Source organism: Oryx dammah, unplaced genomic scaffold (assembly GCF_014754425.2).
Source record: "Oryx dammah isolate SB20612 unplaced genomic scaffold, SCBI_Odam_1.1 HiC_scaffold_5, whole genome shotgun sequence".
Lineage (NCBI taxonomy): Eukaryota > Metazoa > Chordata > Mammalia > Artiodactyla > Bovidae > Oryx > Oryx dammah.
In genome coordinates this window covers 100,608,651-100,620,171 of record NW_024070189.1, presented here as the reverse complement: position 1 = coordinate 100,620,171, position 11,521 = coordinate 100,608,651, and the positions used below count along the sequence as shown (strand labels likewise).

Below are 11,521 nucleotides of genomic sequence, written 5' to 3'. Positions count from 1 at the left end.
GGCCAGACACTGGATACACCTCTTCCCTCACCCTCTACAAAGAACAAGCTCCCAAGCAAGCTCACCTATGAAGGGACTGAGCAAGCAAGGGAAATTGTTACTTGTTCTCGCCCCTCTTTGCTACAGCAGGAGCCCCTGTAAAGCCTTGCCTGAATTTCTGTTTCCTTTTCTTTAAGTTTCTATTGACTGGGGAAGGCTAACAACCTTGGTGGGTACCGGCTCCAGCCATGAAGCTCTCCTTTCCGAAAGTTCTGGGCAACCTCGATAACTGACCGCTTGAGTGGCCCCACTTCTCCCTTCCTGTGCCTTCATTCTTGTTCTTAGGATTTAAATTAGACAATAAAGAGTGAACTTGAAAAAGCTCTGGCATCCTCCTCCTTGGACTCTGATAAAGGCAGAGCACCATGTCTGTGCTGTCTCTCTGCCTGTGATTTCACTACGTGGCCCCCAGTGCATCCTATACCCTTGAGGACCTGTGAGTAAGAAATCTTATTTTTACAAAGTTGCCCAGTGGTTGTTGCTAAGGTGTGTCTTGCAATCATAAGAACCACAAGGGCTGGTCCAGCCACCAGGTGATAAACAGACCTGGGTAAATCAAGCAATACAAATACTTTGGCCAGGAAAAAGCTTTGGGTATGGCTATTGCCTGGGAGCAAATAGCCTGCTGAGTGTTGCAGAGAATTATCTTGAAACCATGCACTGAGCTTATGCCTGTTTGAGCCTTAAAGTAATGCCCAGGTCCCTAAACCACACCAGAGGAATCAGACGATGATGGCTGTAGAGTTCCTAAGAAGGGTATCTCTTTCCATGAAATGTTCAGTTCAGTCATGTCCAACTCTTTGCAACCCCGTGGACTGCAACACACCAGGCTTCCACATCCATCACCAACTCCTGGAGCTTGCTCACACTCATGTCCATCAAGTAGGTGATGCTATCCAACCATCTCATCCTCTGCTGTCCCCTTCTCCTCCTGCCTTCGATCTTTCTCAGCATCAGGGTCTTTTCCAATGAATCAGTTCTTCGCATCAGGTGGCCAAAATATTGGAGCTTCAGCTTCAGCATCAGTCCTTCCAAAGAATATTCAGGACTGATTTCCTTTAGGATAGACTGGTTTGATCTCCTTGCAGTCCAAGGGACTCTCCAGAATCTTCTTTTGAAATGCAGTGTGAAGTAAAACTCATATTTTATGACAAGACAATAAAAATTTAAACATAAAAAGTTGTCTCTGCCCTTTGACCTCCTCTCTCCCCTCAACTGTGACTGTCATCTGTGTAACGCAGTTGTGCGTTATACACCAAACCTCCCCACTGATAGGAGTACCTGCTCAGCTATAGAGAGAAACATGCTCCTAGCATTAATTAGACAACTCTTTAAAAGACTGCATTCCTTCTTGATCTTATCAGAGATCACAAGACCCACTATGATGACACATATCTGGATTATGTAACTATCAATAACACATCAATTTGATGTACAGCCCTGGGCTTCCCTGGTGGCTCAGTGGTAAAGAACCTTCCTGCTTGTTTTGCAGCTACTTATAAACCACCGTGGGCTTCCCTGGGGGTTCAGACAGCAAGGAATCTGCTTGCAGTGCAGGAGACTTGGGCTTGATCCCTGGGCTAGGAAGATCGCCTGGAGGAGGGAATGGCTAACCACTCCATTATTCTTACCTGGAGAATCCTGTGGACAGAGGAGCATGGTGGGCTATAGTCCATGGGGTTGCAAAGAGTCAACACGACCGAGTGACTAACATTTTCGCTTTTATAACCCAGTGTGGAATGTGAGACGTATATGGCACTTCAAGATAATGGGCTTGTCTCCCCTGAGCTCTCTGATTATTTTTTGACGATCTAGGGTTCACAGCTTCAATGTTACAGACAATAATAATGTCCTGGGAAACAGGCAAGAAATAAGATCTAAAGAAGCTGGGTTTCTGAATGCTTGAAAGGAGCAGAATCAGCCACTGACCTAGAATTCTGACTGTTGCACGAGACAGAAATAAACTATTTTGTTTGAGTCATTACTTTTTGTCTTTTTTTGGTTCCTTTTTAGCAGATGTTGTAGATTGAATTATGTCCATTTCCCCAATTCATCTGTTGAAATCCTAACCCTCCATATTTCAGAATGTGACCTTACTTGGAAAGAAGACTGTTGCAGATGTAAAGGGGCTTCCCTGATGGCTCAGCGAATCTGGCTGCAATGCAGGAGACACAGGGGATGCATGTTCGATCCCTGGGTAGGGAAGATCCCCTGAAGTAGGAAATGACACCCCACTCCAGTCTTCTTGCCTGGAAAATTCCATGCATAGAGGAGCCTGGCGGGCTACAGTCCAGGGGGTCACAAAGAGTCAGTCATGACAGAGTGCCTGAGCGCCCATGCATGCAGATATGATGGTTAAGGTGAGGTCATATTAGAGTACAACGGATTCCTAATCCAGAGTAACTGGTGTCCTTATAAAAAGGGAATGTTTAGAGATGGACATGCATACAGGGAGGACGACATGTAAAGATGAAAGCAGGTATCTACAAGTCAGGGACACCAAAGAGAACTAGTGAACCACCAGGTGGGGAGAGAGGCATGGAAGAGACGCTGGCTTATGCCGCAGAAGAAAGCAACCTGCTAGTGCCTTGATTTCAGACTGAGGGTCTCCAGAAGTGCAAGACAACAAACTTCTTTTATTTAAGCCATGTGTTGACAGTTTGTGGTATTTTGTTATAGAATCCCTAATATACCAAATAAGCTATTCATCCTAACTAATACAAAAATTAGTATCAGAAGTGGAGTGCTCTAATCACAACAATAAAAAATTAGTTGCACTAGTCTAGTGACCTGGGGGCAAGGACACAAATATTGCAGACTGGAAAGCTGGTGAACCTTGTTATGTCAAAGACCAATATTTGGTAATGTCATCACCTGGTATAACCTACTGGAAATGTAGACCATAGGTCTACTGAGTCTGTGTTTCTCGAAGTGATTGGGAAGAGTGAGAATGCCACCATAAGTTGACTGCTCCTTGCTAAGCAGCAAGGACTCACAAGAAAGAGGTGATCTGACCCAAGAACAGGCCAGTTTTGAAAGTCAGAAATACCACATGATTGGAAGAGCCAACAACTTTCTCTTCTCTCAGTTTAAATAGGGATTTTGCCGCATGCCCAAGGCTATTATTTCAAGTGACTGTTAACAGAGAATGACAAAGATGTATGTAGTTCAAGAAACCAAATACTGTAAATTAAATAGACTTAAGAACTTTGGCTAGGAAAAAAACACTGTGCTGCTAAGTCGCTTCAGTCGTGTCTGACTCTGCGCGACCCCATAGACGGCAGCCTACCAGGCTCACTGTCCATGGGATTTTCCAGGGAAGAATACTGGAGTGGGGTGCCATTACTCTATTGCTAAAAAATCCAAGAATCTGCAAAACCTTACACCCTTTGAGTTTTTGCCTTTGTACCTCTTTGTTACAGCAGCTTAACCTGACCTTCACACAGAGTAGCACTTGAATCCTGGTCTCTCTGGTTTCTAGAGCACTTCCTTTTAACCATGATGCATTCTTTAGACTTCAGTTTAAGTGCCACAAGGTCGGAGATTTTGTTTGTCCCCTGCCAGATTCTTGAAAGAGTATAAATAGTAACCAACCAATAGTAAAATGTAATAGATGTTCAATAAATATCTGTTGGAAGGATAAAGTAATAAACAAATGAACTAAGAGTGAAATGTAGGAACTATCTAAGATTGGGACTGTGCAGGAAAGTTCAGGACAGATGGGTGCTGAATCTGGACACTCAGATGTCACAATGCTGTGGTCACTGAATAAAAACTGGCCTCCTGCTGATGAGGGCTCCCAAGGCGCCCTTCATGTCACTGTTGCGTAGGCTGTAGATGAAGGGGTTCAGCATGGGAGTGACCACAGTGTACATCACTGCAGCGGCTGTGTCCTTCTGGGCTGCGTGGGAGGACATGGGGCTGAAATAAACCCCAATGATGGTGCCGTAGAACAGGGACACCACAGAGAGATGAGAGCCACAGGTAGAGAAAGCCTTCCACTTGCCTCTCGTGGATGGGATCCTCAACACGGCAGCAAAGATGCGCATGTAGGAGACCAAGATGCCCACAAAGGGGGCGATGATAGGCAGGGCACCCACAGTGTATATCATTGCATTGTTGAGAAAGGTGTCAGAGCAGGCGAGCTTCAGCAGAGGGCTCAGGTCACAGAAGAAACTGGGGATCCGGTTGTGGGTGCAGAATGAAAGACGGGTCAGTAATACTGTGTGGGTCAGGGCATTCCCCAAGGCTGCAGTCCAGGACGCTGCCACCAGGAGGCTACAGAGCTGTGGTGTCACAGACAGGGCATAGTGTAGAGGGTGACAGATGGCCGCATAGAGGTCATAGGCCATGGCGGTCAGCAGGAAGCAGTCGATGCTGGCGAACCAGATGAAGAAGAACATCTGGGCCAGGCAGCCAGCATAAGGAATCCCTTTGTGTCCTGACACGTGGTTGGCCAGCATCTTGGGGATAGTGGTGGAGGTGAAGCAAACGTCCACGAAGGCCAGGTTGGCCAGGAAGAAGTACATGGGCGTGTGGAGCCGGACATCATTGGCGATGGCCAGGATAATGGACAGGTTCCCCAGTTGCGTGGCCAGGTACATGCTCAGGAAGAGTATGAACAGCAGCTGCTGTTGCTTGGGGTCCTCCGAGAGCCCCAGGAGCAGGAACTCAGAGACCAGGGTGAGATTAGCCCCAATTTCAGCCATCCTGAATCAATCAGAAAGGAAATGGAGGAGCTGTCCAGGGTTCTGGTCAAGGCAGCCCCTCCTTTGCACCCTGGATCTCATCCCCTCTCCTTAGTTCAGCCGATCATCAATTCTTCCCACTCTTTCCTGCAGCTGAATCCCCCCACCCATTTGCTGGATCCCCCCACCCATTTGCTGGATCCCCCCACCCATTTGCTGGATCATTTCCATCAGTAAACACACCATTCATTCTTCACAGCCCACCTGCAGGGTGTCACTCGCAGCTTGGTGGACAGCTCCTAAGCACACTGACCATCTCTCACCTGTACCACCCGTGTCTCTGTGCACCAAGGCTTTATCTGATCACTGGAGTAGGCTTAACCTGCACACGGTGTGACGAGGAAGTGAGGGCAGTTGGCATCCCAAGAAGGACTTTTGCTAGTGAGGGACTGGGCTTGTAGGGTGAATGTCCCAGCTTCATCCCTTCTGAGTGAGGCAGCTCTGGGGTGTGCTCTCACAAGGATCCCTATTCATCCACACCTTCTTTCCCCAAAGACTCACTGAGTTTTCTGGGATTATTTTCCAAATAAATATTTGCACTCAAGTTCTTGACTCAGAATCTGCTTTGGGGAGAACTCAGATTCAGATGGCTCAGGGGGAAAGAACCCATCCACCAGTGCAGGGGCTGCAGGAGAGGCGGGCTCCGTCCCTGGGTCGGGAAGCTCCCGGAGGAGGAAACGGCCCCCCAGTCCAGTGATCCTACTGGGATAATCCCACGGGCAGAAGAGCCGGGCAGACTACAGTCCACGGGGTCACAGAACGTCAGACACGACTTAGTGACTAGACAGCAACAACAAGTGCAAGCAGTGTGCTGTGTGCTTGTGAAATGCTTTGTGCTGTGCAAGATGCACCCATTTATCATTCGCTTCATTTTCTGTATTTATTGGTATTTATCTATTTTATTGGAGTATAACTGCTTTACAACATTGTATGAGTTTCTGCTGTACAAAGAAGTGACTCTGCTGTGCGTGTGTGCTGAGTCACTTCCGTCGTGTCCAACTCTTTGCGACGCTATGGACTGTGGCCTACCAGCCTCCTCTGTCCACGGGATTCTCCAGGTAAGGATACTGGAGTGTCAAGAGGGAGGGGACAGATGTATACCTATGGTTGATTCATGTTGATGTTTGGCAGAAACAAACACAATTCTGTAAAGCAATTATCCTTCAATTAAAAAAATAAATAACTTAAAAAAAATACTGGAGTGGGTTGCCATGCCTTCCTCCACAGGATCTTCCCAACCTAGGGATGGAACCCGTGTCTCTTACATCGCCTGCACTGACAGTTATATTCTCTTCCACTAGCGCCACCTGGGGATCAGCTGTATGTATACATATACACCAATCCCCGCCTCCCTCCCACTCGCGACCCTCCACCCCGAGCCATGTCCCTAGGTCCTTACAGAGAGCTAAGCCGAGCTCCTTGTGTTGCACAGCAGCTTCCCACTAGCCAGCTCTTTTCACACGGAGTGTATATATGTCAACCCTACTCTCTCAGTTTGCCCCGTCTTCTCCTTCCCCTCTTGTGTCCACAGATCTGTTCTCTACATCTGCACCTCTATTCCTGCCCTGGAACTACATTCACCTGTACCATTTTTCTAGATTCCACATATATGCCGCAATATCCAACATTTGTTTTTCTCTATCTGACTTTCTTGACTCTGTAAGACAGGCTCTAGATTCATCCACATCTCTACAAATGACCCACCTTCCTTCCTCTTCAGTCTGAGTAAACATTATCTTTGACTTTTGAGGCTGGTGTTCTAAGCAGAGGAACAGCAAGTGCAAAGGCCCTGAGGAAGGAGCATCTCTGGTTTATTCAAGGAGCACCAAAGAAACCAGAATGAGCACAGGAGATGAGGTAAGAAATGAGTAGGGAGGGACCGACCTGAAAGTGATTACCACTAGGTCTATTGCAGCTTTTGAAATTCTTGCTTTTCTTTTAATGTCAATAGCATTGTTGAAGGTGTTGAGTTCTCTCTTAATTTCTACTAAACTAACAGAATTAAAATTAAAAGCAAAGTCCTACCTCTCATAACCCTGTCTGAGAATGTTATGTATCCAATGCCTCTCAGTGCAATTAAGTCCTAGGAGTGGTCTGTGCTGTGCTTAGTGGCTCAGTTGTGTCCAACTCTTTGCGACCCCAGGCTCCCCTGTCCATGGGGATTCTCCAGGCAAGAATACTGGGTGAGTCACCATGCCCTTCTCCAGGGGATCTTCCCAATGCAAGGATTGAACCCAGGTCTTCTCCCCAGCTTAAAAGCTTGCACTGGGTGCCTATCACTCTGCTACCAGTAGCTAACAGTTCTTTTAAAGCTTTATTTATTTGTTTATCTTTACTGTGCCCTTGTTGCTTGCTGTGAATAGGGTTTCTCTAGCTCCGTTCATGGGCTTCTCATTGCTGTGGCTTCTCTTGGGCTCAGAAGTGGTGGTGCATAGGCGCAGCTGCTCTGCAGCATGTGGGATCCTTCTGGCTCAGGGACTGAACTCGTGTCTCCTGCCTTGGCAGCTGGGATTCTTGACCACTGGATCGCCACGGAGGTCCCTTGCTAACATTTCTTGCATGCGTGTGTGCTGAGTCGCTTCAGTCGGGTCCCACTCTTTGCAACCCTATGGGCTGTAGCCTACCAGGCTTCCCTGTCCATGGGATTCTCCAGGCAAGCATACCGGAGTGGGTTGCCATGCCCTCCTTCAGGGGATCTTCCCAACCCAGGGATCAAACCCAGGTCTCCTGTGTCTCCTGTATTGTAGGAAGGTTCTTTTCCACTGAGCCACTGGCAAAGCCCAGCTAACATTCCTCAAATGCTCCTTTTGCACCCAGCACCAAGACAAGGAGTTCTACCTGTTTCCTCTTGCTTAATCCAAGATAGGCACTCTTATAGGATGAGGACGCTTGGAGAGAATAGCCCATTACCCAACACTTCACAGTCTCTCTTGCTCCAAACATGTGAACTGTGAATTCCAGATGTTCAAGCTGGTTTTAGAAAAGGCAGAGGAACCAGAGACCATGTATCCATTCTCTCCCAAAGTCTCCTCCCATCCAGGCTGCCACATAACATTTGCTTCCCACTTTTTTGTACTCATTATCCAGACTGGTGAACGGAGGCTCCGAGAGGCCAAGTCACTTTCCCAAGGGCATTCAGCAGCCTGGCTGGAGAGGCACAGCCCCCGTCTTGCTGGTTTCTTCTCCTGCCTGTTTCCCTCTCTCCCCACTCACCTGTGGCAGGTGTCTCCTCTGGCTTTGGAGATGCCTGGCAGGAGGTGACACAGCTTTTGCTGGGAGACTTACCTGGGCTTCCTGCCACGTGGAGCGAGGTCTTTGGCCCCACAGAGGGAGCAGGAGAAGCCGGCAGAGCCCAATGTACCGGCCATCCTCACCCCTCAGGCTCAGTCCCTCGTGTCTTGTTAGGGCACCTGCTAATTGTCTGCTCCACACCCTGTCCCTGCTGGCTCGTCTCTTTGGGAAAGAGGGCGACCACGTCTTGTTCTGGGCTTTTTCTATTACCCCTGGGCTCAGGATCAAGGTGACTCTGGGCCTCTTTGGGGGAACTCTGCAAGTTCTGGGCTCAGAGGACTTCCCCCCGCTCTAGGGGACCTGTCTGACCGCTATTGTATGTCCTTGGCTTCCCACTGCTGGGAACAATGGTTTGCAGATATTATTTCTTTAAAAAAAATAACTTTTCATTTTGTATTGGAGTAAGCCAATTAACAAGGTTATGACAGTCTCAGGTGAACAGTGAAGGGCCTCAGCCATACATATGCGTGTATCCATTCTCCCCCAAACTCCCCTCACCCAGGCTGCCACACAAGATTGAGCAGAGTTCCATGTGCTGTAGAGTAGGTCCTTGTTGGTCACCCATTTTAAATAGAGCAGTTCGTGGATATCTATCCCAAATTCCCTAATTATCCCTTCTCATCACCCTTCCCTCTCCAGCAACTATAAGTTCCCTAGGTTTACTCTCTATGTCCATGAGTCTCTCTCTGTTTTGTAAGTAGGTTCATGTGTATCATTTCTTTTTGGATTCGACATATAAGGGATGTCATGTGTTATTTCTCCTCCTCTGCAAACATTACTTGTCAATTGAGGTGAGATTCACATGACATAAAATTTAACCATTATGGAGAAGGAAGTGGCAGCCCACTCCAGTACCCTTGCTTGGAAAATCCCATGGACAGAGGGGCCTGGTAGGCTACAGTCCATGGGATTGAAAAGAGTTGGACACGACTGAGCGAGGTCACTTTCACTTTCACTTTCCTCACCTCCTACTCTTCTGTCTATAAAAGAAACTGGCATTCAGACCCAGATAAGATGATACGCCATCTTCTAGGACGCCTAGCTTTTTAAATAAAGTTGTATTCCTTGCAAAAAAAAAAAACAAAAAACCATTAAAAACTAAACAGTTCAGTGACATTTAGCATACTTATGATATTGGGCAACCACCACCTCTGTTCAGTTCCCAAGCACTTTAACCCTCCTACAAGGGAACTTCATACCTAGTAGCAGTCAATCCCCATTTCCCATCCCCCGACCCTTGAATCCATCTCTGTGGATTTACCTATTCTGGACATCTCACATAAATGGAATCGTACAATGTGTGACCTTTTGCAACTGACTTGCTTCACTTAACATAGTGGTTTTGGGGTCATCTCCCTTACGTGTGTGTGCGTGCTCAGTCATGTCCAGCTGTTTGCAACCCCATGGGCTGTAGCCTGCCAGGATCCTCTGTCCACGATACTTCCCAGGCAAGAATACTGTAGTGAGTTGCCATTTCCTTCTCCACATCTACACTGTAGCCTGTGCCAATGCGTCATTCCTTTTTAGGTCTGAAAAATATTGCATCGTTTATCCATTCACCAGTTGATGGACATTTGGGTACTTTCCACCTTTGGCTACTGTGACTGGTGCTGCTGTGAACTCTGGCTTACAGGCATCTGCTGGAGTCCCTGTTTTCAGTTCTTTTGGGTACATTCATAGAACCAGGATTGCTGATTCATGTAGCAATTGCTTTCACATTTTAGCTATTGTAAATAATGCTGCTATGAACATGAGCATACACATATCTCTTCAAGACATTGCTTCACTTCCTTTGGATATATATATATATATATATATATATATATATATGTAAATATACACCCATAAGTGGAATTGCTGGGTCATATGGTAATTCTATTTTTAATTTGTTTGCCTCAATGGCTGTACCAATTCTATTTCCACTGGCAGTGCATAAGAGTTCCAGTTTCTTCCTATCCTCACTAAAACTCATTTTTTTTTTAAATTACAGCCACCCTAATGGGTGGTATCATGAACTCCTTATTACCAAATTCAGACCTCAATTGAAGAAAGTAGGGAAAACGGCTAGACCATTCAGGTATGACCTAAATCAAATCCCTTATGATTGTACAGTGGAAGTGAGGAATAGATTTAAGGGCCTAGATCTGATAGATAAAGTGCCTGATGAACTATGGAATGAGGTTCGTGACATTGTACAGGAGACAGGGATCAAGACCATTTTCATGGAAAACAGATGCAAAATGGCAAAATGGCTGTCTGGGGAGGCCTTACAAATAGCTGTGAAAAAAAGAGAAGCGAAAATCAAAGGAGAAAAGGAAAGATATAAGCATCTGAATGCAGAGTTCCAAAGAATAGCAAGAAGAGATAAGAAAGCCTCCTTCAGCAATCAATGCAAAGAAATAGAGGAAAAGAACAGAATGGGAAAGACTAGAGATCTCTTCAAGAAAACTAGAGATACCAAGGGAATATTTCATGCAAAGATGGGCTTGATAAAGGACAGAAATGGTCTGGACCTAACAGAAGCAGAGGATATTGAGAAGAGGTGGCAAGAATACACAGAAGAACTGTACAAAAAGATCTTCATGACCCGGGTAATCATGATGGTGTGATCACTCATCTAGAGCCAGACATCCTGGAATGTGAAGTCAAGTGGGCCTTAGAAAGCATCACTATGAACAAAGCTAGTGGAGGTGATGGCATTCCAGTGGAGCTCTTTCAAATCCTGAAAGATGATGCTGTGAAAGTGTTGCACTCAATATGCCAGCAAATGTGGAAAACTCATCAGTGGCCACAGGACTGGAAAAAGTCAGTTTTCATTCCAATCCCAAAGAAAGGCAACGCCAAAGAATGCTCAAACTACCGCACACTTGCACTCATCTCACAAGCTAGTAGAGTAATGCTCAAAATTCTCCAAGCCAGACTTCAGAAATATGTGAACCGTGAGCTTCCAGATGTTCAAGCTGGTTTTAGAAAAGGCAGAGGAACCAGGCAGAGGAACCAGAAATCAAATTTCCAACATCCGCTGGATCATGGAAAAAGCAAGAGAGTTCCAGAAAAACATCTATTTCTGCTTTATCGACTATGCCAAAGCCTTTGACTGTGTGGATCACAAGAAACTGTGGAAAATTCTGAAAGAGTTGGGAATACCAGACCACCTGACCTGCCTCTTGAGAAATCTGTATGCAGGTCAGAAAGCAACAGTTAGAACTGGACATGGAACAACAGACTGGTTCCAAATAGGAAAAGGAGTACATCAAGGCTGTATATTGTCACCCTGCTTATTTAACTTATATGCAGAGTACATCATGAGAAACGCTGGACTGGAGGAAGCACAAGCTGGAATCAAGATTGCCTGGAGAAATATCAATAACCTCAGATATGCAGATGACACCACCCTTGTGGCAGAAAGTGAAGAGGAACTAAAAAGCCTCTTGATGAAAGTG

At 46.3% G+C, this 11,521-nt stretch overlaps 1 protein-coding gene across 1 annotated transcript; it reads right to left on the bottom strand.

Moving 5' to 3' along the window:
• Positions 1-3,800: 3,800 nt before the first annotated feature.
• On the bottom strand, positions 3,801-4,748 carry LOC120864184 (olfactory receptor 1361-like). The gene has a single exon (XM_040241037.1). The coding sequence runs from the start codon at positions 4,746-4,748 to the stop codon at positions 3,801-3,803; it is 948 nt and encodes a 315-aa protein (XP_040096971.1).
• Positions 4,749-11,521: the final 6,773 nt, after the last annotated feature.

Coding starts and splice junctions, on each gene's coding strand:
- LOC120864184 (XM_040241037.1), bottom strand. CDS start 4,748: ATGGCTGAAATTGGGGCTAATCTCACCCTGGTCTCTGAGTTCCTGCTC.